The following is a 26,531-nucleotide window of genomic DNA, read 5'->3' as shown; positions in this document are numbered from 1 at the left end:
TAATCAGCAGGAACTGCAAGTTTCAATAGACTCATTGCGTATGGAAAAAACTTCTTCTCCTGACTAAAGTCAAAGAAAGAATGTGAGCAGAGCCAAGAGTGAGTATGCAAGTTAGAGGGACAACTGTAAATCACATGAACTGCAAATCATGTGATTATACTACCTTCTCAGATTATATAAAATATATTTTAAATTGATCTTTGATTGAATATGAGATAGTCACTGCATAAGTATAGAAATTGAAGGTTTTTGTGATAACAAAATACTAATTTAATTTCTGAATTTAAACAGAAAATAACACTAATTTCTCAATTTAAATTATCCTGAAAGTTGAGAAAAGTCATCTGATTAGTCAAACACAATGAAGAGATCATTATTTTTTAAAATATGTTTTGTACTTTCGTTACCTTTTGCATTTTTGCAGTGTCCAGAGATTTCACAATTCTGCTGAAGCGCTGAAGACCGAGCTCTTCTAGTTGAAAAGTAGCCAGATAACAAATAACTATCAAAAGATACATACATTTAAAATGCAGCAGGAAATTCTAATAAACCTATACCCTATACTCAGCATGCCCTGGGATTTAGACTGTTACTTTAATTTTAAATAGTCTTCAATATTGTTTATCTAACTGGGCAATATAATGCTTGACAATGAGAAATTGTAATATGAAATTATAATATAATGTTAACCCTATGTTCATTATTAGCATCATGACTCTATGCTATAGTTCATATAAATTAGTTATCTCGTTCGTAAGTCAGATCCAAGCTAGTGCAAATCTACACAATTTTATGGAGTTCGAGCAGCTGAGGATCTAGCCACTTACACAAAAAATGTAAAACAATTGTAGTTATCTGAGGTCATTCATAGAGGTCCTTTTGATGCCTGCAAATATCTGTTTGCAACACTGGGAGATCTACCATAGCAGCATTTGGAATCCTGTAAGGCCGAAGGTAAGATCTTGCCATGATTTCACAGTCATTTCATTATGCCAACATCACCACTAAAATAAGCTGCTCTGTCAACGCCTAATTGCTTGTTCTCATCCCCTCCTTTTACTTCCTGGTATTTCTTCTCTTGTGTCACCCACACAGCCAAGTTAAAATGGAGTGTGAATTTTAACCTGAAGCACTTTCTTGATCAGTTCACTGGGTGGCTGCTAAACACAAGTTCTAAGTCAAAAGAAGATATGACATAGGGGTGAGAATGCGTGACCAGTGATGAGAAAAAGGGCGGCTTGTTTCTTGGGGTAGTAGCACCAGCTTATACAACAAATATCTGCATACTCCATCTGTGAAATTCTGTGTTAGTCTCGCAACAAGGCAGGGAGACTAGGAGTCAGATGGCTCCTGAGAGACACGACTGAAAAGTTTCTGACAGTATTACATTGTGGGAAACAGCCGTCTTTTAGCGTAACCAAAATTTTCAGTGTAAGCAAGCTTATTCTCAGAAAATTTAATGTGAACAGGAGACATAAAAGAAAGTTTTGATAGTGAATTTTTCAACATACGCTGTTTTTAATGTTTTCAGAGAGGACAGCTCTTATTCTTCTGTTCCAAAATCATAGTTTATTATACATAACAAAAATTTTAAACATAAAATGTCGTATTTCTGGTATTTATTTTCCTTTTTTTTTTTTTTGGCGAGTGACCATTTTGCAGAAAGTATTTTAATCTTTTTTTTATTCTGAATTAGAATAAAACCAAGTCTTTCAATTGTGAAATTCTCTGGGAAATCCAAACCTGATTCTTGCACCCCCCTCTGGCAAGTGTGCAGTTCGATACAGGAAGAGGCATAGTCAATGCTGTGAGATTTTTGCAGACTTGTAAAGTTCATGAGCTCCTGTATCAGCTTTCATTTCACAATATTCACTTTGATCCATCAGGCTGCACTTGCACTGCAGTATTTTAGCTGCCACCAAACAGTAATGATAAAATAAGTAAATTCTGACCAATGTGCTGCAGCCAACTCAGTGTATCCTTAGGCGTCAATCTTGTGCTTTAGCATAGCAACATATTTAAGCAGTCTTAACAGAATATACATTTATCTCCTACAAGCTTTATTAAATTCAAATCTGCTCACACATAGCAACAGCCTTTATAAGCAGCTTTGATCATTTAAGTGTCAATGCAGCTTGGCAAAGGGAATCACAAGCAGCTTAAAAAAATGTAAGCCAATGACTTCAGACTCTCAACTTGTTGATAAAGGAAAATTTTCTGGGACCTACCCTCTGCCTATGATTAATGGAGGCTTTTGAGTGGACCAGTCCTGACAATCCAATTATAGCAACATTCAGCTTAAAGGTATAATTTATGTGCCCCAGACACTGAAAAACATGGCTTTGGACAAATGGAGATAATGAAGCATTACCATTTAAAATAAACTCAATATACTATTAATTTCTTCCTTGACAGTTTAGGTTCCCTTTCATTTGTTATTTGATTTAGGTTTCTATACCTTTCCAGATTGTGACAGAAGCAACCAGAATTGCCATAGAAATTTAGTAGCTTTTAAAACATAAAATGTAGATATATTAGATATGGGTTTTTGTGTTTTTCAACCACTTTGAATTAAATTGACTGGACTTTTCAAAGTACCCACAAAGCTTCGGAACATATCTGACTTAGAGAACCAATGCCAGTGTGATTTGTGATTCCAACTTATTTAGGGACTTAATAAATCAACTTCAGTATATGTGTATTAAATGCATAGCATAAAAATATTTTTTAATTACTTTTTAATGTATTTCTCAATGCCTGAAATAACTTTGGGATTAGTAACTACTCTGATTAACTAGCTCATACGATCAGATATAGTTCTATTGTAACTGATTCTAACCAAGTAACTAATAAAAGGAAAATAATTGACCTCACTCATGGAGACAGACAGAAGTCTATTTATGTCATTGTGATGGTCAGTAACAAAGAACCCCATGTATGGATAGAGACAATCGTATCTTCATACTGTGAGACATGCTGTGTTCCTCAGCAGACAGAGCTTTGTTATACAATTTCATATCTGAATGGCAGAGGTACTAGGTTGCATAGAAGAGAATAAAGAGAAATCACTGAAGAACATTTTTTAAAGTGATGGTTAAACTTCCAAGATACTTCTTCCAGCCACCGATGCTATTTTCCATCTGCACGTTACCTAAATCTGCAAGCATATTCTGCAGAATTTTCTTAGGTAAAATTCCAGTTAACACCTGTGAGAGTCCAGACTAAATAACAATTTCAGGCTTTATATCATAAGGCCATTGGAAAAGGTCCTGTACTTCATACCGCACTGGGCACAGTGACAATGCTTCAAACGTAATATAATATTAAGACCTACACTAGTAAAATAATATTTTTTCAAGTTTTGTGGTAAACACATTTGGTGTTTTAAAAAAACCTTACCTGTATAGAGATGACGCTCAGAAATCAGGCAGTATCTCCCATCCCGAACAAAAAAGGCACTGACTACTACATCCAATAAGGATTTATATTCTATGCATCCAGCTAGTGTATCCAACACAAATTTTTCTTCTGTCACATTAAGAGTCTATAGAGATACAAATTTAATAATGATTAATGTATTCTGGAAAGAAAATGTTAGTTGTGTACAAAAAGAAGTACAATCATTTTGAAGTAATTGGAAAACATGAATAATGAATAGCAGTGCCTTTGGTAGGGCTGACGCACTTCTAATACTATCAAATATGGGCAGTCCTAACAAATTAATGGCCCTTGTTAAGTAAAAGGTAACCTTCCCCAATGTTAATCTTTCAGTTTATCTGCTGACATACGCATTTAGTTAAAAGGCCTTGATGTGTGAATGTCAACAGTTAATGCAAAGAAAATTTGAAGTCTATGAGCTATGAGCAATGATTAACTTAGTCAACAGTATAAGAAAGTTTCAGTAAGAGTTTGCTTTTCCAGTAGGAAACTTGTTCTTTGCAGGTGAAGTCTGTGCTACTTCGGGAGACTAAATCGAGGGGAGAAGCTGGACGGGGATTATGGAAAAGACTCTTAACTGCTACTGTAACCTAATATTGGAGAATATGACTAATTTAAACTAAACCTGTGAGTGCCAGGATTCTTGTTAATGCAGACTGTTTCTTATCTAGCTGTGCTCTCGGTCACTCATAATGTTCATGCAATACCACACAAGAACAGAAAAAGTAGGGTCAGATGCTCACTGCATGCCATTCGGATCCTACCTCATAATCCCTTTAAAAAGTGTGAACGCTCCTGAGCTTTACAGAGAGTTTCACTCATAACAAATAACCTATGGGATATCTGTTACTACATGAGGTAAACTTCTAGTATGAACCACCTTTAAACTTGGCAAGACAATCTGAGGCCCAGAACAATTTGTTATTACATGAATTGAAAAAGGACAGCCACACTATGACAAAATGACAAACAATAATGATTCTTTGACTTACGGAGGTTAGCCAAGAAGCCAAGAAAAAAGCTAAGTGCATCTTCTGAAAACATGTAGTCCACATTTGATATATGATCTCTCCCACAGCTCTGAGATGTGGCAACAATTGAACTGCAATAATATATCAGATGAGAGGTTCACCTTGCCTAGTAGGCTATCTGCTAGCATCTTGATCGCTTTATTTCTCTAATGTGATTAATTTCTAGTTTAAAGGTATTATTAAAGGCTGCTGGAAGGAACTATGCGAGTTTTCTGATGCATGACACTATATAGGGGTTTGAGACTAGAGAAAATACAAGGCAAAACTTTAAAATTATAGTTCTAATTTTTAAATGTAAAAAATGATGCAGAAGCATTCCAAGTGTATTATTTTCTCAGGTTGCCATTCAGAGTAAGCATAATTCTTTTTCACTACTCCTGCTCAAAAGCCAGGTTTCATTCCTTCCAATTTGTGCATCATCACTAGAAAAAAATAGTGCCTCATATAATTGTCTCCATATCCATATCTATTTATATATGCATATACACATAAACATGTATGCAGGCAAAATTACACCTACATGCATCCTTGTAATTTGTTTACTGTCATTGGGATTACACTAATGCATCTGACTACCTCTAGCAGAACTGTAATAGACAATATTACTGATGATACACATACAGAAACAGAATCAAGCTCAGTTTGTGGGTTTTAGGTCCTTAAGGCTAATAATACTTAAAATGATAGAAAAGCTTTATTTCTATAACTGAAGTAATCAGATATGACTCTGAATATATTCTGTGACCCAGATATGTTGGGTAAGAAGAAACAGAGTGTAACCAAACTAATCATTACATGGAGACATGGAAGCTTCACAAAGTCTGCTGGGCAGCACTAGAGACTGAGTGCGAATAAGCAGGATATCACCTACATTCTTAATCAGGGCTCTAAAGAAAGAAGAACCAATAGGTTGTGGTTGAGATGGGAGAAAGGTAAAGGGGAATGCATTTGGGAAAATGGGAAGCAACTAGAGTGAGGTGGCAAAGAAGGAGCACAGAGAAGGAGTGAAAAGGAAGGTAGGAGAAAACAGAAGATACAGAAGGGCTTGGATACAGGATGGACACAAATGGAAGGGCGGAGGAAAGAGACTGAACACATCTGAAAATATACAAAAAAATTAATTTGATGGGAAGCATAGACTCCATCCTGCCATGGACTCCATCTTGCTAAGCACTGAGAATTCTTGTGAGGCACACAGTCCATTCCAAATATACCTTTTCTGGATGAAGATTTATGGAAGTTCTTGCATAAAATTGACACAGAAAATCCAGAAATCTAACCCCCCACTAAATGCTCAAATATATATCCCATATTTGATATGAGATATCTGAGAATTCACCACAAAAGGCAAAAGCAAACCTAAATACCTGAACGGCAAAGTGAGAGAGGATGTTCCAGTAAAAGTAGGATTGTGACATTTTGAATCTAAAACAATTGGTCTCTTTGAACAAATGCTGTTGTTCTTGAACAGATCAATCTGCAGACAACAGTAGCTCTGATGATAAACAGAAAGTCCATAGTAAAACTGGACAAGCCCATTGGAAACAAGCCCAACAAAAAATCTCACAACTATCTCCACTAGAAAGCTAGAATATAAATTGTTTCCAAGATATTTATTTGATTAGAATCTTTGAATTCACCTTCTCAGTACTTTAATATATCATATATGTATAAAGTGCTACAACAAACCAGTGCTTTTCAAATGTACTTTGGAGAGATGACCAAAAGTAGACAAGCAGCTAACAACAACATGACACCAGTGCCCAAATCATATTTCCTATACAGTTCAGACTACACCATAAAAATGTAATTGCATATTTACATTTACTCTACTTTTACTGTTCTGTGTTAACAAGTCAGTCAGAAGATAGTTGTTAGGACAAACGCAGAAATAAGTGCTTACTCATGCTTACTCCCTGAGCAAGAAAGTACATAACTATTACATGGCCTCAAGCTAAGCAACAAGGTGACAGGAGGTGCACCCTGGGGACTACTGTGCCCCAGAACATCAGTACTGATTGGTAATTCTGTGGACCACAGGCCAAAAAGACTTGTCATGAAATATTATCAATTGAATCTGCTTTCAACTACAAATGGTACTAAGTGTTCCGTTTCTACATATAAAACTACAGAATAGTTAGGCAGCCTGCAGCTGTGTCATCTAAGGAAGTGATCTCATCAGAACTCATAAACTAAACAAGACTGGGCAGGATCAGTAGTTGGATAAGAAATCTCAAAGGTGAGCCAGTTGTTGGTTAAGCCCTGCTGATAATCTAGTGAATCAAAACCCGAGCCAATGCTTTAAAACAGTTAGGATACTCTCTGCATAGAAAGTGCATTGTGTCCTCAACAAATTTCATCAAGGATATTTACAGTTTATCTGTATATCTGAAATCATAATTGCTTTGTGAAAGTAATATGTTGGGTAGGTGTCACTTCTAGCACTAATTCCTAAGTGCATTCTTTCTGTGTGGCTTTATGTTGCATTTTATGTCAGTGGGATGTATTTCAGAAGTGGGTCAAATGATCCTGAAACAGTACAATATGATGACAGATTGTACATTTATAGCACCTTTTGTATGAGGTTCTCAAAACACTTTACTAACATTAATTGCATTTAATGAGATTCGTTTTGGCTAATATTATTTTGCAAATGCAGGAACTACGGTATGGAGCAGATAAGAGATTTGCCCCAGGCGACACACTAAGTCATTGGTGGCAACACGAAAAGAATTAATAAACACTAATTTGTGAGCCTTTGTTCTGTCCATCAGACCATCTTCTTACCTTTTCAAGTATACTTTACCTCATGTATTTCTCTGAAACAACTAGCAGTTAGCTATGTTTGCAAGTATGTTGTGTGAGTCCTTCAGCATGAGGAAGGCCAGATAATTTACAGGTGAAAGTAACACATGCAGCTATCATCTTCTGTTGCACCGAATATTGAAATTTATCAGAAGACAAAATAGATCTTGAACAATATGCCTATTCTATGCTCAGGAAACAACCTCTCTATTTCTAATGTTACAGCTTATTATTTGTTGTTTTGTTGTGTAAAGCATATTTATGGTAGATGAATACTGGGTGGTCCTATATTTTTAATGTTTGGAAGCCTACATATTACTGTGTTGACCAATGGCTGCACTGGATATAAGTAAAATACAGTTATATGTGTTCACAATGTCATTCCCATACAAATATTTGAAAGTGTTCTCTCTATGGCATTGAATTTCAGCTTTTTCTGATTCCCAAGTGTTTAAGCTGTAAAAGAATGATCCTGTCTGAAATGATCCTGAATGATCCTGTGAAAAAAATGCGACTCTTGTCTGAATATGTGCTGATTGGCATTATCTCCCCCTTTTGAGAAATCCCTAATGCCCTTAGCCTGCTTCCATGGACATACTTTCCTCGTTCCCTGACACACAGCTGTAGCTGGGAACCAGTCAAGTTTCTACAAGGAGAGAAGAGACTGTGTAAGAAAGCTTAAGCATAGGACTTTGTACACAAACAACTTTCAACATGTGTTAGTATAAGAAATAGCGTGACTTGAGCTAGCATAAATGGAGAAGTATCTGCAAAAACCAAGCTTTGCCACCATAGGTGTATGGTAATAAGGATGGTTACAATGGGTCCTGTTTAAGGGCCAGAGAGATCAGAAAAGGATGGGTAAAGACAGAAAGAAAAGCTCGTTTCTGGAGAGAAGGAAGGAAAGGAACATCAGCCATGCCCTGTTTGAGACTTCTCAGGATAAGGATTTAGTTTAAGGCGAAACAAACATTTTAGAAAGAATTAATAATATTTGATGAAAAGATAAAATAACTTTCACCTCCTGAGAGAACTGAGTAATAGTATATACTGAACTTGTCTACTTCTAGGCAGAATATGCACATTTTGCAGATGCAGTCTGATTAATTTATAGTGCTTCAGATATCAGTGCTAGTCCTCTCCAAAGGTCTAATCAAAACACTGTGGAAGTGAAAGAAAATATTCCTATTGACTTCACTGGGTTTTGAATCAGTCACCAGAACCCAGTCCTCTTTCCCTCTGAAGTCGATGAAAATGCTTCCAGTAATTTCAATGGGGGAAAAAGCCCTGGGATTTTAGGATATAAGTAGGAAAATGTCCTGCTTCTACAATTTACAGTCTACGTTGCAGTCACAAGCTAGTATTTTCATCTTCATGTGATAATGCTGACCATCTTGAAGAGGTACAGTTAACGTTATTTCCCTTTGTACTTAATATTAAATCACATAGGCGGGACGTTGCAGAAAAATCACATTCCATCCTTTCCTTAGAAAGATCCTAATCTGCATTTATGTCAGTAACTAATAATACAAATTAGACTTGTATACTTTAGTAGGATTTTTTTCACCATATGTATCAAAATAATCTTGCATTACATTATTTTCATATTTAAAACTAAATCTATGACTTTTGACATTTGGGGATTTTACTCACAGTTGAGTGGGCATGTGTGAGACGCACAGCTGAACCAACACAAATGAGAACTATGAAGAGTTATGCCAAAGTACACCACGTTCTTGCGAAATGGAAAGCTCATAAACAGGTTCATCTTGCTATCAACATGAGAGGGATAAAGGAGTAAAACAGTGAATTTAGGGTGGCAGTTCTGATTTTACAGAAGTAAGCTTTTCAGTAGACGGGATGTATAAAGGTCAATATGATGTGTCTGATCCTGCAGCGCTAATTGAAGCAAATAATTCCACTGAAAATAAAGTGAGTTATTTGCATAGAGAAAGGCACAAACATTGCATGGTAACTTCTGTGTTAAAATCTGTCTCTTGTTATCATAGCAAAAGCTTGATTCTAACAGTCACAAGGAAGAAAAAATGCCTGGGATGCTTCAGTTAAGCACAAAACTTAATCTTTTTTCAAAATGAACAGATGCAGTCCATTTCTGTAAATGGCCTGATGAAACAATATCCTTATGTACAATATACACTGGATGAAGGATCACTCTGGATAGGGATCATTTGTGATAGATTTAATTGAAGAATACTTAATAAAAAGAAGGGGGTTTAGTACACAAGAATGAAGATATTATCTGGAGGGCATCTAGTCTGATGAAAGGAGTATTAAAAAGCATTTAGGAAGATAAACAAGGAGAAGTAGTCTGGGCATTCAAATGAAGAAAAACAGAAATAGAGATGTAAATTTGAATGTGAATACTAATAATTTAAAGAATGGAGATAGACTTAAAGAATTATTTTAAGTTAATGTGTTATTCAGGATAATTCAAACAGAATTCTTTTTTAATAGCAACAAGGCCACAACATTGAAGCAAAAGCATTTATTTGCACTTGTAATTTGTTTTTAGGAGGTTTGAGGGACATAATACGATTCTTCATGATTGAAGATGAAGGCTTGTTTGTTGCAACTAGGAATCACCCATCATATTACTAATGAACCTATGTTCTTATTGAAAATATTTGCAGTGAAAAACAAGTCCAATATTATGTTATAAACATCCTAACTTACAATACAATAAACATGAAGATTGTAAATAACTGAATTACAAGTCAAAGTGTATTTTTTTTTCCTTGAAGAAAATCAAGTCTGATCATTCACTGAGAACAACAAATAGAAATTCTTTTTATGATGTAAAATTCACATGTTGCAGAACTAAAATGTATGGAGTTTAACACAGGATCACCTCTAGACTAATTTTGATCATAACATTATAATTAGAGGAAACCATGTTATTTATCTCCCACTATTCAAGAATTAAAAATCCTTACCATATTTCATTTGTATTTCTCTAAAAACAGGAGGCTAATAATCAGTGAGTTTCCCTAACTCCAATTTTATATAGAAGTGTGAACTAGGAGTTGGAAGATAGGAACTGAGACTGGAACTGTCTTTCCCTCTTGCTTCCTGAGTGGCCTTGTAGAGATTATGTTCTCTCTTGACACCTTGGTTTTAAACACTATTAACTACCTGGCACTCCAGCAATTTATTTATACATTTCCATCACACCAAAAGAAGATTCTATCTTTATACATACAGTGGTTCAGACAGACCTGAACTACTGTCAAAGTAATGGTTTACCTCTGCTCTTTAAAATTCACTTTCTATTCCTTTAGTACTAATTTTCTGATTCCCTATTTGCATATTGAAATACTGAATGGTTGCAAAGTGCAATAAGTGAAAAAGAAAAATGTATCCCAATGGTTATTGGGTATGTTATCTGCTTGATCTACCTCAATTACAAAACTGCAGGGAAAGAAGGGTGCTTTTTCAAAGCAGTACACAGGCATTAGACGTGCGGCCGCCGTTACTGCAAATGAACTGTGTAAAGCTAAATCCCACATACAGCTAGAAAAACATAACTCGTGATAGCAGTATCTAATGCCATCATATCTCTATAAATAAAGATAGCCAACTACTTATCTCATTTACACCAATACATGTACAGAGTAATGCTTCTGACTTTGGGCAGTCACTCTGGAATATACTTGGAAGCAGACTGTACACCCAAATGTCTTCCAAACAGATTTCTATCTCAAAGCTTCAGAAAAGATTTCCTACAATGAGAGAGTCTGTTCAGATGGGAACACTGATATTTAAATAAAATTATAAAGATGCATTCAGAAATAAAAATAATAATAATCAAGAGGTTGCTTCTGCTGCTGTTGAAGTTAATGGATACTCTCCCATGCTATTCAAGAGGAACAAGATGAGAGTAGCTTACACAGTCTGATACAAGGAACTGATATTTGACAGAAAGTTGTCAAATTTTCAGGTTTTTATCTAGCTATTTGGAAATAGTAAGTAGTTGCAAATCAAATGCAGGGAAACAACTAGGGATGTATTTTCAAAGTGGCACACAGGGGCCAAGCAGCGCCTTACAAATTTGGCCTTTTGGTTTTCTTATGAAAATCCATGCACATTTTGCCAAGTGAAAAATATCCATTTGCATGTGTTTTGTGTGAATTTATACTGCAGCAGTAAGCTTCCCTGAAGATCGTGTGTGCCTTTACCATGCCCAGCCCAGGGCAAGCAGAGCTTTCGCTACAATACAGGATGAGACTGGGACAAGCCATGCTGGGTCAGTCTGGGAGCCCAAACTGATAGAAGAGAGTCTGTCTCACCTATCTTCTCTGTGACATCTGCCTCTTGTGGGCTTCAGTTTGAAGAGAGAGAGATATTTCTGCTTCGATTTAGGTGCAGTAGAGACTGGAACTGAACATGCAAGAACTTTGAGGTGAGCAGAACAAAACCAAAGAGGCGACCAGGACTTGCTGGACAGTGACAATAGCACTGCAATCAACAACTTGAAGAGATGGAACTGGGACAGGTTAAATGAAGAGACCTGGGCAAGTAAGTTTGAGGGTGAGTAAGAGAAAGGACAGGGATAGAAAGATGATGGAGCTTAGAACAGAATGCAGTTTATCTTTCTCTTGCATCTGCCCGGTATTTGGCTAGCAGACTATTCCAAACCTCTACAGTACGGCCATTTCCCAAACATTGTGAACTGCCAAAACATAAAAATTTCTACACAGTCTTTATGAAAGAGCAAAATATGCTATTATTATTTCACACAATCACATATTTTGGGTTTTCTTTTAATTATTTGTCTAACCTCACATGTAAGTAAAATTAGAGCATCTAGAAATTAAGAAGAAAATTTTGCTGAAGAGTTACTATACAAACCTCTGGATTGTGTCACCTTTGCAGCAGCACAGTGAAACCAAAGGAAATGTTGTGTTGGATATTGAGCAGAATATTCAACAAAGACCGATTCTATACTTAGTAAAAGATCTAATATGGAAATCTACCAGTTACTTCTTGCTATCATTTGCAAAGCAAGTGTATTTTCACCCTACGGCTTTGACCCTTTGGATTTTGTGCCTCTTTCTTTTTTTATATATTCATATTGTAAAGGCCTTCATTTTAACATATATTTGCTTGCCCACTTTCACGTCTTTTCCTGTGCCTCACTTTGCCAGCCATTTTTACTGCTTTAATTTGCAAGGATTCCCACAAGAATGGTCTTATGCCCCTGGTAGACGGTTGACATGGATGTTTTGATCAAGACAGATTGTGCCTTCCAGACTCACTCCTTTAGGACTAAATCCAACTTCCTTTCATAACATATTCACATTTATAATGTACACAAATAAGAACCCTAAACTACAGTCTAAAATGCTGGTCTCTCTCTGTGACATTTACTTCTTGTTGTCAGCTTAATTTCAACAATGCTAAAACAAAATTTCAGTGCTCTCATGCTACTTCTTTCCTCAATTATTGGTACTATTGCCACTCTGCCTGTCACTCAAGTCCCTAACTTCAGAGGTCATTTTTCACATCGACTGCTCTCCAGGATATCATAACCGGTTTATGTGCACATCTTCTTCACTCTTTTTGAACAGTAGGTTTCAAGTAGTATTTTCCTGTTGCTTCATAGCTAAAAATCTAAGGTAGTGTCTCAAAATTTTCTATTTTATTGTAATAAACATCTCCTTCCTGGGTTTAACTAATCCGGTCTTTCTCTAGCAAATCCACTATTTGGAATGCTATCATTAAGATCATTCTGCTAGTCCATTGTTTTGACCCACTTACTCCACCTAGCATCTCACAGTTGATTCTAGCACATAAAACGAAAGCTGCCTGTCTTTGCTATCAAGATGCTTCACAACTCGGTTCCATTCTACCTATTATCTCTTATTCTTTATTGATGTCACCCCCCATTTCTGATCAGCCAAGGATGCCCATCTCCTCATTTCATTTATTAGATTTCCAAACAAGTCATTTTATTTACTTTCGATCAGCTCCTACAAACATTTATATTGCTCTTTGAAACCTACTTCATTCTGACAGAGGTTTTGTTCTGCAAAATGTCCTTTGCTATCTGCTCCTTGCATTTCACGTGAGAATGTGTGGATGTCAGAGGTACTTATCTCCAGGATCTGGCACTTGACAATACTGGCATCTGTAGTGGCTCCCGCAGCCTGGCAGAGACACTACTGGGGTGCTGAACTCCCTTGAACATATTCTGGAATGACCTGTGCATGGTGTCTTTTTATTTTGAGAGAAATAATCTAGCCCAAAATTGTTGGTTTCACCAGGAACAACCACAAACAGCTGGACAATAGGCTAACAAGCATATTTTATGTAGGTCATCAACAGGTTATCAAAGAACTAAACAAGACACCTCAGATATCATATTAGGAGGACATAAAGACTATAAAACATCCAAATACAATAAAGATATGTAATATGAATGAAACATACAGTGTTGATAATGACTGGAATCTGATTGTACTTTTAGGGGATGGAAAACTAATTAACCAATTAGAAAAGTCTAATAGAATAGAAGATAGTAACTTGTAGAAAAGTCAAGTCTGATATACTGCATACCTAAGTAAGTAAATAAATATAGAGAGAGCTGTGTCTTGCAATTATTTAGATTTGTGCTCTTGGAATCTGACCCTCCTGATTTTTGTCTGGTCAGTAGTACATAACACTAGGTTTGCTATTTGTCATGCTGCTAGCACGAGACATACAGGCTTGAATCTAGTCTGTGATTTAAAGTGATGGCGTTAATCAGGATACAAACTGGAGGAAGTTTCTGCATGGGTCAGTTAATATCGGCTAATTGGTAAGCAGCCAAGCCTGGAAATCATGTGTACAAAAATGCTACAATATTTTTAGGATCATATGCCTATTATGAAACAGAAAAGAAAGAAGTGAAGTGAATTTTCCATAATGAGTTATGATCACCCATTTGGTACTGAAACAAAGCTGAATTTTATATAAACATAGATCTTACTTTTTACTTTCTTGGATAAATTCACAGCAAAAATATTATGTAGTAAGTGAGCTGAAACTATCCCAGAGAAAGATTTCTGCCTTACCTTTGGCATCAGCTATCCTCCCTGTTCTTCCCCTTCTGAAAGGGTTTATTATGAAACTTAAGATTCATGTTTCTCCAATGGAGTTACTGCTTCTTTTGTCTTTGTATCACGTTTCCTGGGCTGAGAAGAACAATGATCTGAATATTAATTTTTACAAGTATTTATTTTGGCAGCAGTGGTAGCTGAATTTACCTGCTCTCTGCCCAGTGAAAAATGATTATTTTGAAACTGGATCGGTTCCCTGATGTAATTCAGCATATGAATGCACGAAGAGTTATGCCAGTACTACAAGGCAGGAAGGCAGTGGCAGAAACTAAGGGCCTGAGTAGAAAATGTTTAAGAAAGCAAGCACCCAGGAAATGCGTATGGATCCACTGCCTCAGTCTCTGATTTTCATATCACACCTCCATAGTTTTATATTCTTGTAGTCATTTGTGTTTATGCAAAATCAATGTAAAAGACTATCTAACTGGAATAGCAGTGTTTTAGACCTTATTGTCAGAAGTGGAAATGAGCACTGGAGCTACATGGCAGTGTGGAATCAGGGCTCCAACAATGTAGTTTGATAATACATGGCACGCACAGACAATAGCAGTCTAAACAATATTACTGTCTTCCCTTAGTGATTTTCTAAAGCTGATTCAATCCAGTAGCTGCATCAGCACAAGTCAGGGTGGCACTGAGTACAAAGAGATGGGAAGAGGTGACAGACTATGGTCAGGAAAGGATGGGAACTGCTTCAGCCAGTATAGCTACATATTGGCAAATCTTGGTCTGGTTACTTGCAGTATTAGATTAAAATCAGGCAGTTGATTTACTGGCACTTGCCTTCTATCCCACTGTTCTGATAGTCACTTATGTCCTCAAAGCAAGAATACCTGATCCTGTGAGTCAGCTTCTAAACTGCATTCGTACATACAAACGGGTGGTGCTGACAGAAACTTCTATTTGGAAGGAGGAAAGGAGATAGGAAACTACAAAACAGCTTAGTCAGAAGTGGAAGAGGAGCTTTCCCTATCACTGTCAGATCCATTTTAGAAGGTTGTTGCTTTCCCATTTTTTGTTGCTACCCAAGCAGTTTTTCAGCCCCTCTGATCTTTACTTCCTTGTTTTCTGGTGATAACCATAAGAAATTTGGACTTTACTCATGAATGAAAAATGTCACTGTAAGAAAAATCAATGAAAGTTACAACATGTTAGAAAACAGATATCTTTATATTTAAAATCACATAGTAAAACAAAGTGAGCTATGGAAGATGAACTGAAACTTAATATACCTGCAACATCTTAGCTGATTCATTCAAGAAATCCTCCACGCTCTGATTTTCAGGGTTAAATTTGTTAAGCTGTTGGACTATTATTGCAATATGTTTTCCATGGCTGACCATCTTCACCATGGAGAATCCTATAAATATAGTAAATCATTAATTTTTCATGCCTCCTTCAGTTGTAGCATAATGTATGGTGATAAGCTCATAAAGGAGATATACTGCAGTAATGTAGAAGAGAACATTTAGGTCAAGCTTTCAAAATCACAGTTACTCAGAACAGTTAACAGGAAAAATGAGAATACAGTACAAACATCAATAAAATAGAAGACATAATTACATATTTCTTATTCTGCAAATGCCTCAAAAGATCCTTAGGATGATACCTAAAATGGTTTCTGTATCAGGTTATTTGACGAAATATAATTAAAGATAATACTAGAGAAAAGCATGACATGAATTTTTGCATGTGTGCTATACAGGTCCTATTTAATACATTGCTCTTCCCAGTGAGATGCAACTGAAAGCAAAATTTTAGTCTTAAATCTTATCACATGTTGCTATTAACAGCCTATTTTTCCAAAACAACAAAAAAATAGGACCAGAGAGGAATTATAAGGAAGCAATGAGACAGTGTTGGTCAGCAAGCTGGGCCGCGATCACAACACATCAGTAGTCTAGGCCACTGTCGAGATTTTTGAAGGCACAGCAGTTGGGTACTTTTTATGCTTGATGCTTTGTTTGTGAAATGACTGTATTACATCTATCTCAAATGATGTCTTACTCGTATGTGTGAGAGTCTGCAGAACTGGCTACCTCGATTTTAATGTTCACATGACAAGAACTATAATGCATTTGTTTATACACATGCACATGTTGTTGTGTATGAAAGACCAACGATAGTAATGATCAGGGCTGAAAGTCATTAATCTGGTTTAGCAATGGGAAAAAATGAGCACAGAGATAATTTTCCATGGTGAAATTTTGAAATTCGTTCTTGTATTTTATATATCATCGTATTTTGATGTTAGAAAAGAATGCTTGATCAAGATAATTCATTCCCACTGCGGTAAAGATAATTAATTTCTTGTTTTAAAATTATATCATAACATTTCCAGATACAGTGTTTTTTGTACTCTGCTTTTCAGCACTATCATGCTCAACAATAATTGCCTAAACAGCACTTTTACTTACTAATCTCAAATTGCTGAAAAAAAAGAGTTTGTCTGTGATTATGTTCAATATAGGCATTTAGTTACCTGGTATGATCAAGACAAAATGTCCAATTAAAAAAAAAGTCCAGCAAAACAGGGCTGGATCATGACAAGGGATGGCAAAATAAAAAAGAGGTGCTACTGTGTCTCTGTCACAGGTGGAATCACTGTTTCTCCACTCCTCTGAGAATCATGATCTGTTTCTCTGTACCTGCCAAGATTCTTACACTCACAAGGGATTTTGGATAAGGGAGAGAGAAATACCTGTGTACTCATTCAGGCTGAATCATAATTCAGGCTCCAACAGCTCTACCAGTGACAAATATTTTTTCTTCTGGCATAGTAGAGATAAGTTTGAGCTCTCATGCTCTGTACATGCTGATATTCTCCCCTCCAAATAACAATCATTAAAACCAAAAACTGGAATATGAAAACTAAGACATATAGTAATGCCTTGCGAACTCTGGACATACAGGGCTTCTTAATAGAAAGAACTTCACTTGTATTTAAACAAACTGCTATTATTATCATCAATGTTTTAAAACGTACACATCAGGACTAGAAAGTTTCATGTTATGACATGCACCCTTATTTCCACACAGCCATTTAGGAGAACATTCTAACTGCTATGTATAAAAATGATATAAATTTATACTATATACAAAATGGTAGACATTTTCTTCCATTATCAGATGCAGAATTTCAGTTAAAGGAGGTAAGAACCTGACTTAGCCTTATTTTACAATGGAGCTTGGAGATATTTTGAAAGCAATTACATAGGATAAGACTGGCCACAATTGTAGGGACTCGTTTCAAGGACCTGAAAGATTCCTTCAGGTTTTACCTTTGCTCCTATGTTCCTAGCCTAGAAAGACTGCAATTGCATTTCCTCTGATGAAAGCCGCCCTTCTTAAAAAGAGGGCTGAACTAAGCCTCCCTGCAAAATTCAGTTAAATCAAGTAGCTACTGCTCAAAATGGAATAGGTGTTTCTCAGCTGTGTGCTAGAAAAAGAGCCACTGAATACAGGGTACAATTGCCCCAATGGTTACATCCTGCCATTCTCATTTACTCTAGACTTTTCTGCATCACTGACTGTCACCTGAGTGTAGCAGAGAGCAGTTCTGGGCACAGGTCCTCTTTTCAGCAGATTCCTCCCTTAAGGCAGCAAAGCATCAGATGGAAAACATTCACCCTGAGCAGCTATAGCCTGGATCTTATGTTTATTTTTAATTTGCATGTATTTCAATGTTTTGCATACCTACTACAAGTATTTCACTTGACATGACACAGTATTTTTTTATCTAATACCTTGTGGAACTTGACAATTAAATATTCATGTACAAAACCTTCTGCAAATAAGTTGTATTATATTTACGAGATCGGTAAGCCAAAGGACACCAAGGCTGGCTACTTGCCTGAAATCACAACAGTTAATGAAAACTCTGGGAGCAAAGCCCAACAATCCCGTCTACAGTATAACATAGGCCCCGTTGATCTTTTCTGTTGTATTTATAAACACGTAATAAACGAGTGAAGTAGTTATAAGCCTGCCCGGGGCACCTGACAGTTTCACACATCAAGCATGTCACCCGTTTTTGTTTTCGGAGGTGTCATATACGGCTACAGCTACCTTGCCGCCAGCTGACGCCCGTGAGGCCGCAGGGGTGCAACACTCCGGGCCCCAGGGCGGGCGCCGCCGCCTGAGGTAAAAGCGCGAGCGCGCCGCGGCCCCTGCCCCCACGGGCGGCCCCTCAGCCCGGCGCTGTCCGGTCCCGTACCTGGCTGCCCCCGCCAGCCCGGGCGGCCGCCTGCGTCCCCGCCGGAGCCCGGCGCCCTCTCTCAGCGCGGCAGGAGCGGCGGCGCGGACCCTCCCGCCGCAGGGAGCCCGCTGCGGCCGCCGGCGGCTCGGCCCGGCCCGGCCCGGCGCCGTTGCTAAGGGGCGCAGGGGCTGCTGGGAGCTGTAGTTCTCCCGCGCGCCCGCCTTCGTGTTGCGGAACGGCTCGCTCGGGGGCAAAGAACTACCCGGCCGGGAAAAAAGATGGCGGCGATTGTTTGCCGCCGTTGCCACGCAACTCGTTCCGCCCCTCCTCGATTTTTGCGCTCACGGGCAGCTAGAAATCAATCAGCCGATCGTCACGCACTCGGGTAGGGCGGACTGTCACAAGCAGAGGCTTGCTATCCTGAAGCGGACACGCTCAGCGTAGCCCGCTGAGAAGACTACAAGTCCCGGCATCCACCGGGCCACGGCGCTTTGCACCGCGCCTCCGGCTGCAGGGCGTGGCATGCTGGGGCACGTAGTCTCTCCGCCTTCTTCGTGTGTTACGCAAATGAGCAGCCGAGTGGGCGGGGCGAGTCCGCCGTGGGGCCGTCCCCGGCCGCCATCCGATTGGTCGCGGGCGCGGGAGCCAGCGGGGAGGGAGAGCGTGGGCCTGCCCCTGCGCATGCGCCGCGAGGGGGGGGGGGGGCCGCTGCTGCCGGCCGCGCAATGTTTTGGGGGCTGTCAGCGAGGCGCGGAGCCCTCGGTGCCGGCGGCCGGTCCCTGCGCTGAGGGGAGCGCCCGCAGCGCCCGCGCTCCGCAGCGGCTGGCGGCCTCGGCCCTGAGGAGGAGGAGGAGCGGCGGAGGAGGAGGAGGAGGCGGCGGCGGCTGCGGCGGCAGCGGCGGCGGCGACCCGGCGGAGCCTCCCGGCGAGGGGCAGGGCTCGCCCCGGTCCCCCGAGCGGCGCGGGCGGGGAGCCGGCAGCCCCTGTGGCAGCGGCAGGCGGCGGCGGCGGCGGCGGCGGGGTGGCAGCGGCCGCGGTGATGATGAACAGGTTCAGAAAGTGGCTCTACAAACCCAAGGTAAGTTGTGAGGAGTCGGGGGCGCCGGGTGGCCGCCGCTGCCCGGCGGCACCTCGGCTCGCCTCCCCCCGGGGTCACCCTCACCCCGCGGTCGGGAAGTTGAGGCGCGGCGGGGGACGCGGAGCCGGGCGCGCAGCCGCGGCGCTGGCGGCCCTGGGTCGTTTCGCGCTGTTGCCTCAGCCGGGAGCCGCCGCCGCGGAGGTGGCGTGAGGTCGGCGCGGAGCCGGGGGCGGGGGGGCGGCTCTGAGTCCGCTTGCTTTCGGACGGGTCCTGGTGGCCGCGGTCTGTGGCGGTTCCGCGAGGGGAAGGCGGGAGGGGCTGGGGTGTGCGAGGCAGCGGAGCGGGCGAACAGCTCGTACCGGCGTGCGCGGAGCGGCTCGCCCGCTGCGGGGGTGAGATGACAAAGCAGAGCGTGTGCCGTGGTGCTGGTTGGACCTGACGAGAGCACGGCCCGGGGGCGGGCAGGAGGCTCTTCCCGGCTCCGGTGGCGCTCCCGGGGGGACGCCGGCAGCGGGGAGCCTCCGGAGGGGCTGCGGACCTGCCGGCGCGCCCCGCGGTGGGCACCGCAGCGCGGAGGCGGCTCTGCCTAACCTCCGTCTGGGTAGTCCTTCTCGGCTGAACCCCAGCGGCTGTTTTCTGTGGTTTGCGTGTAGCCTGAACCCGGGGAGAGACGGTTCGGGTGCTCCTGTTCTGCTATTAATGCTCTCTGCGTGCGCCTGAGAACTTTTTAAGTTAAAAAATACGTTGAACGGTGCTCTTTAGGTGCACATTTTCTGCCCTTTTCTTCTCGCTGTGAAATTCTTGGAAGGAATCCAAGAATCATAGCTTGCTTTGTAATGAAATTATCTTCTGGCACGAGTTAAATAACAACTGTCAGGAGAGTGATCTTGTCTCACATGTGATGTTCAGATCGTATATGAAGGGCACTACTGGTTTTGAACATCTACAGCATCCTCTTTTGTCCAAGCATTACAGCAGTCAGTGTAGTTAGTTACTTTATGAAGTATTTGATTTAATTTTTGTCTCTGTTACTACCACGCATTTTTTCTTATGTTTTAATTTCAGTAATAGTGTTAAGCCTCATGTCTGTAAACCTTCCATGCACACAGTCCTTTTGCCCGAATTACAGCCAGTATGCTGGGGTTTAAAAAAAAAAAAAAGAGTCGAGGTGATACTACAAAGTAAAAGTTTAGGTTGTGCTGGCTTTATGGATTTTTTTATGTAGTCGTAACCCTGGTGAGTACTGTTGAAGAACACATACTTGTCTGATATTGCTGCTAATAACTGAAAGGAAAATAATTTAGAGATTAAGTAACTGAAAATACAGTAACAAATTACAGGTAGCTTTCAATAAACTTTGTTATTTGTTTGTTTTATACCAAGGAACAACTAAGAGAGAAACAGTTAATGAACAAGAAGAAATACTGGTAATGTTAAATGCAGAAGAAATAATTGCAGATATAGCTTTTGCCACTATTTTTTATCAAAACTAATTGGATTTCGCATTAACTGTCTTTCTAATGGAGACTTCATCTTTTAGTGATAAAACTTACTTTTTAATATACTGTTCCTTTGTTGTATGCTGTATCTTCAGCAGCCAAAGTCTGTATCAAACTGTATGCTTATATTTCTGTGGGACTTTTCTGTGGTAAAGGAACTTACCAAGCCTTTCACATGACACTGGGCCTCATAAATCAGTAATATCTATTGCTGTTAGTTTAAAACCAGCACCGTGTCCTTTTTGTTGTATATTTATACTTTCTTTGCGAATAGTTTTTGTTAGTTTCAGTAGCTTACTACATCATTTTTCTATTTGTATTCAGAGTGGGCTACTAGCGAATTGTAATAGTGTGTGTTCCTTCAGAAACAAGCATTTTTTCTGATGTGCCTATTGAATTGGTATGGATAATATAATTAAATACACAGAAGTTTGAATAGCACTTTTTAGGTAGAAACTAAGATGGATGAGCTCACATTTAGAGACTGTAACTTTCCTGGTTATACTATTTGCTTTCCTATTTCGTCAAGAAATCCTTAGGATTCCTTGCCATAAGGTTAGTGGGTTCCACAGTCTATTTTGAAATGGGTTTGAATAGAATGTATTTTGAAGATGACACTTCTGAATATTTGTTCTGGTGGGGGCTATCACCACTAGTGACTTGTGTTGCTTAGTTATAATCCTCTGTTAGATACTACAGGTGCCAGGTACATTTTATCAGTTAGATTTTGCTACTGTCAATGTTGGGGTATGCTTCTTCTGAAGTATTCCAGATCCTACTATCATATAATAGGACTTCTGCATGGCAGCAGATTTTGATGGTACTGGGCGTTTGGCCTGCGGCTTTGCTGTTGAGAGATACTTTGAAGGCAGAGGGGGTTGACATCAGAGTGCAGCAAATTTACAGTACAGCCCATTCAGAAACCTGAATATATGGTTTAGCTTAATCCCAGGAGAACTATTTCATAATTCTTCTGAAAAAAACCCAACCCCAAAATATGTAAATTAATTCAGCTTAATCTTTGTAAACGGGGGAGACAAGGAAATGGAATAGAACAGATACAGCTTAACAAGATGGAATTACAAAACTATCAAGATAATCGTCAAATTACTGTAAGATGCAGGGACCTGCATCTAGACAGAGATATTTACTTGGTAGCTGCTGCATCTCTGTCTGAACATAGCAAGGATGGGAGAGAAAATGTGGGTGTAGGAAGTGGAAAGTCTTGACCAATTTTGTGAGCCTGTCACGAGAACAGCACGACTTTCCTAGATCCTTGTGCAGTCAGTGCTCTTCCTGTCCAGCCCTATTCTTCAGGTATGCTGATATACCAGATTTTAATAACCTGGATCAAATGCCAATGGTAGAGGTAACCAGAGAATGAAATAAATAGCAGTGACGTAATCTGCATAGCTGGTAGGAGGCAGACTTTTAACTGATGTATTGGAGATGGAGCAGAGATGAGATTTTGTTTCCAGCCTCCTGTGCCATGTCAATTGTTATTTAATTTTTTAAATGTTGTCTGTAAGATGTGTTTTCCTTTTGGGGACTGCAGATTCAATGCGTTAACTTTTTGGAGGGGGGTGGTGTTTACTTTTGAACCAGGAGAAAATGGAGAGAAGTGATTTGAAGTAATAGTGTTCTTGAATTGCAGAACACTGGTGGAACAACAGTTACTTTGTTTGACCTCCTCAGGACACTGCAAGCTTCCCAGGCACTGCCACCTTTCTGAGACAAAGGATGATCCCTTCTAAATTGAAATATTTGTCTGTATGCACAGATATAATAGAAATATTTCCTGTCAGTTCAGGGAATTTCCTATCTTGTACCTTCTGCTGCTGGAGCATTCCACAGGTGTCAGGTCAGAACCTGCTCCCAGGCATATCTGAGCATCCAGCAAAAATACGGAACTGGACTGGTTTTGCAGAGTTCTGAAATGCATTTGATATCCAAAGTATTCAGAATAATTTCTGTGAATGTTGCTGCTTAAATCTAGAAACTAGCTTGAAAAAAGCATGGGTAACTAGCTGACTGGGGTAGCTCTTTTGCATTGAGCTCAAGTTTATTGATATTTTCAAAGAACTGTTTAGTGTTTGACGGTGGGGGAAAAGTCTGCCTCTAACCACAACTTCAAGATGTTTTAAATCTGTTTAGCATGACAGACTGAAACATCTTCAGTGTAGGTTTATTTTTCATATTTTTATTTTTTAAAAAATACTGCTTATTTTGTGTTTACATCTATGAATCTGAATAATTTTTTACCTGGGGAACAAAAGCCAAGGAATGTTTTTTCATGAGACCTTGCCTTCTTTTTTTGACATTTCAGTTGTGCATTCACTAACCTAATTTTTTGCTCCTAGTTTCTTTTACGGAGTAGAAGAATGTGAACTTCTTGCAGTAGATGTTGAAGAATTTCTTATGTTCCTATAATTCACACAAAATTCATAGTTTTTGGTAGTAAAGATATTGCTTTGTGAATGCTTTGTCCCACTTAAATGATGCTCGCAAGGCTTGCATAAGCCTGGAGGTTTTGTGTGATTTTTTTTTTTTAACACCTCTCCTCTAAGATTGACCAAGGTACAGCTGTGCCCTTAGTGTCTATTTTAAATAAAAGGCTGCATAACTCCCATGGAGATGTGAAGATAGGTTTACGGAAATGGCCCAACTTGTAGCTAGGAGTGAACACTTACTGACAAGTAGGTACTCAGCAGACCTCTTTCACATGCTTCAGAGGTTATGCGTCTTCTCCCCCTGGAGTGCTTGGAGATTCTGAGAATTGTAGTTGCTGTCTTCCTGGGTGTTTGTTTTGAAATACTTTTCATTGGTTTCTTTTTTAAATCTGATCATTACTTTCTGCAGCTGGATTAGCAGATGCGTCTTCAAGACAAGAGGTTCTTGCTGCTTGTTAACATGTTTCTGCAATGGTGCGCTCTGATCAGAAATAACATTTAGGGATAAGTGGAAGGGCAGGTACTTGGAGAAGGCTTGTTTCTGTGTTTGTGTGTAGTACCTTTCTCTAACTTTTTAAGGGTCTTCTTACTAAGCAACATTTTATGAAAGTAAGCCATAGCTAGTAATAATTGTTGTTAATAATAGTTGTTAAAGGACTTTGAACAAAAGATAGGTGTGCTAATTTAAAAAAAGACTTAAAATGAGATAGTAAATGGGTGTCTTGGAAGAAGATCTCATGCAAGTAAGAGGAAGAGAGAGCGTTCCTAGGGGATCAAGAGCAATCCCCTAAAGTAGAAAAGTGAGAGCCAATGGCAAAAAAAATTAATCAAATGACCTCTAGGAGCTTCTGCATTACTTTGCAGAAGAAGTGTTTAAAAAAAGAAAAAAAAAAAGTCCTAGGTGAGTGTTGAACATTGAAAGCTGCACATAAGGTAATCTTTTTCAGCAGTGTTGTCAGGGTTGCTTAGTGGCAGAGCTCACTCGAAGTAAAAGATGGGAAGGATAATAGGAAGTAGTCAAATTGAATTTTTTTTTTTAAGGAAGAGAAGAAACATGTTTGTAGGAAAAAATTGATTGTAAATAGAAAAAGAGGAAGGTGTCTTTAAAGATTAACAGAAGTTTGAACTTCAGAAGAATGGAAGATAGTAAAAAAATTACACAGTCAACTATGTACTTAACATGTTGCGAAGAGCATTTTTAAAGTTGGGTCAGTAGAATGAGATGCAGGAAGAGGGATAATTATTTTAAGCGATGTTTTCATGGATGGAAGTGGTCAGAAATGAAAAAGGATGAAGCTACTGGAGTAGCCAAGCAACTATTGAGACTAGTTTTGGGGGAGAGAATGAAAAAGGAAGGGTGATTTTACAGGGTGATAGGTAGAAAGCAGTTAGCATCTTATTTTAGCTATGATTTCCAAATCATAGGGAAGTGTTTGCTTTTCAAAGAAGAGAACTAGAGCAAGTTCAGTCTTGGGAAAAATGTCTTAGAGAAAACTACTTAAATGAAGAGTGAAGGAAGAGGTAAATGCTATTTTTAGCATAAAGCGTCTTTTTACTGGTGCCGTACAGTAATCAAAGCCTTTAGGCACAGCAGTTTGTGAACAAAACTTGTTATTTAATGCAATATTTATAGTAACATCTAATGACTTTCAAGGACAGAAGAATGAGTTTTTCTTACTTGGGGAAACAGCAGTTACTGGGTTTTTGGAAATCTTCACTATTTTCATGATCAGCTCTTTGATCTCAATTATCTGCTTAATTATTCTTGTTGCTACTGTCTGATCAGAGGCTGCAGCTATTGAACCACATTAATCAGCATTATTGATAACAATCCTGAGGAAGGCAACTTATATATCATCATACATTATTCAGTTTGAGTTTTGCATACTGAATTGCTTCATTTTAGAAGCACCATCTAGTGGTTTGAACACAAGTGTGGAAACTAATAGTTCTTCGCTGTTTTATTGTAGCTCTGCAGCTGACTGAAGATAATTACCTGCAGTCACATTGTTTCTTAGCCTTGATTTTACCTGTATCTGAAAAAGGGAAGTAGGTAACTATTGCAGTTGTCTATTAAGAGAATTGCTTGGCTGTTCTTAATTACTCTGATGTGGGAGAAATACATACGCCTTGCGAAATTATTTTTGATGTGGATTACTGTGAGCAGAGTCATATACCTGATCAGACCAAAGGTATTTCAGATCAAAGGTCCCTCTAGCCTGGTGTGATGACTGGTGGTTATGTCTTTCTCTGTGTTCCATAACAGATGCCTAGGGAAAAAAGATGAGATGAATAGAAACTGATATTTCCCCTGGGCTTTTTTTTAAACTTACGGTAGTCTGCAGCATAGGAGTTTGCTGAGCTGCAGATTGTGCCCTTATAATTCAATAACTTGTGAACATTTTGTCTTAAAATGTCTAATTGTTTTTCAATTCATTTATACTTCTGGTCTCCGTAATGACTACTGGCTTTGTGGTACTTAAAGCTGAATTTCATTCTAGTGAGGTAAGCATTTTCTTTATAAACTTTTTCAAGCATCCATTGGTGTGACCTAATGTGTCCCTTGTCCTGCAGACTGTCTTCTGTTCTTTTTCTTGGAGATTTGATTTGGATGTTTAGATTTTATTCCTCTCTTCCCCCTATGGTGGTACTTAATATAATTTAGAAAAAATTACTTTTTAAAGATCACAATGTATTCTTCCTAGGTTATTTTAGAAGAATGACGAAACAAAAAAACCTGCCAAAAATACCCTCTGCATTGGACCACAGAAGAATATTTTCTTACTGAACTAACTGAAAAATAAACAGTGCAAATACTTTTGACATGCTTCATTTAACTGCTTTAATAGTTATGATGATCTGCTTTCCTGGCAGTTGTGTGAGCAACATTCATTTAAATTAATTCAGTAAAACT

General features: G+C 39.2%; 2 protein-coding genes across 4 annotated transcripts in view; one reads left to right on the top strand and one right to left on the bottom strand.

Annotated features, from left to right (window-relative positions):
• Positions 1–18,627, bottom strand: part of CFAP99 (cilia and flagella associated protein 99) — a 62,584-nt gene extending 43,957 nt beyond the window's left edge. Inside the window, exons 1-4 of the mRNA XM_050896658.1 lie at positions 18,609–18,627; positions 15,625–15,752; positions 3,400–3,544; positions 408–502 (exon numbers count right to left, since the gene is read on the bottom strand). Coding sequence (XP_050752615.1) covers positions 408–502; positions 3,400–3,544; positions 15,625–15,744 — 360 coding nt within the window. The 5' untranslated portion in view covers positions 15,745–15,752; positions 18,609–18,627. The remainder of the gene's footprint in view (positions 1–407; positions 503–3,399; positions 3,545–15,624; positions 15,753–18,608) is intronic.
• Positions 18,628–19,611: 984 nt separating this feature from the next.
• Positions 19,612–26,531, top strand: part of ZFYVE28 (zinc finger FYVE-type containing 28) — a 162,912-nt gene continuing 155,992 nt past the window's right edge. For all 3 annotated transcript variants that reach the window (XM_050896654.1, XM_050896653.1, XM_050896652.1), the window contains exon 1: positions 19,612–19,668. In XM_050896654.1, the coding sequence (XP_050752611.1) occupies positions 19,630–19,668 (39 nt within the window). In that variant the 5' untranslated portion in view covers positions 19,612–19,629. The remainder of the gene's footprint in view (positions 19,669–26,531) is intronic.

The sequence above is a fragment of the Gymnogyps californianus genome, chromosome 4 (genome assembly GCF_018139145.2).
Source record: "Gymnogyps californianus isolate 813 chromosome 4, ASM1813914v2, whole genome shotgun sequence".
Lineage (NCBI taxonomy): Eukaryota > Metazoa > Chordata > Aves > Accipitriformes > Cathartidae > Gymnogyps > Gymnogyps californianus.
Note: the sequence above shows the minus strand (reverse complement) of the source record. Positions and strands in the feature narration are given on the sequence as shown.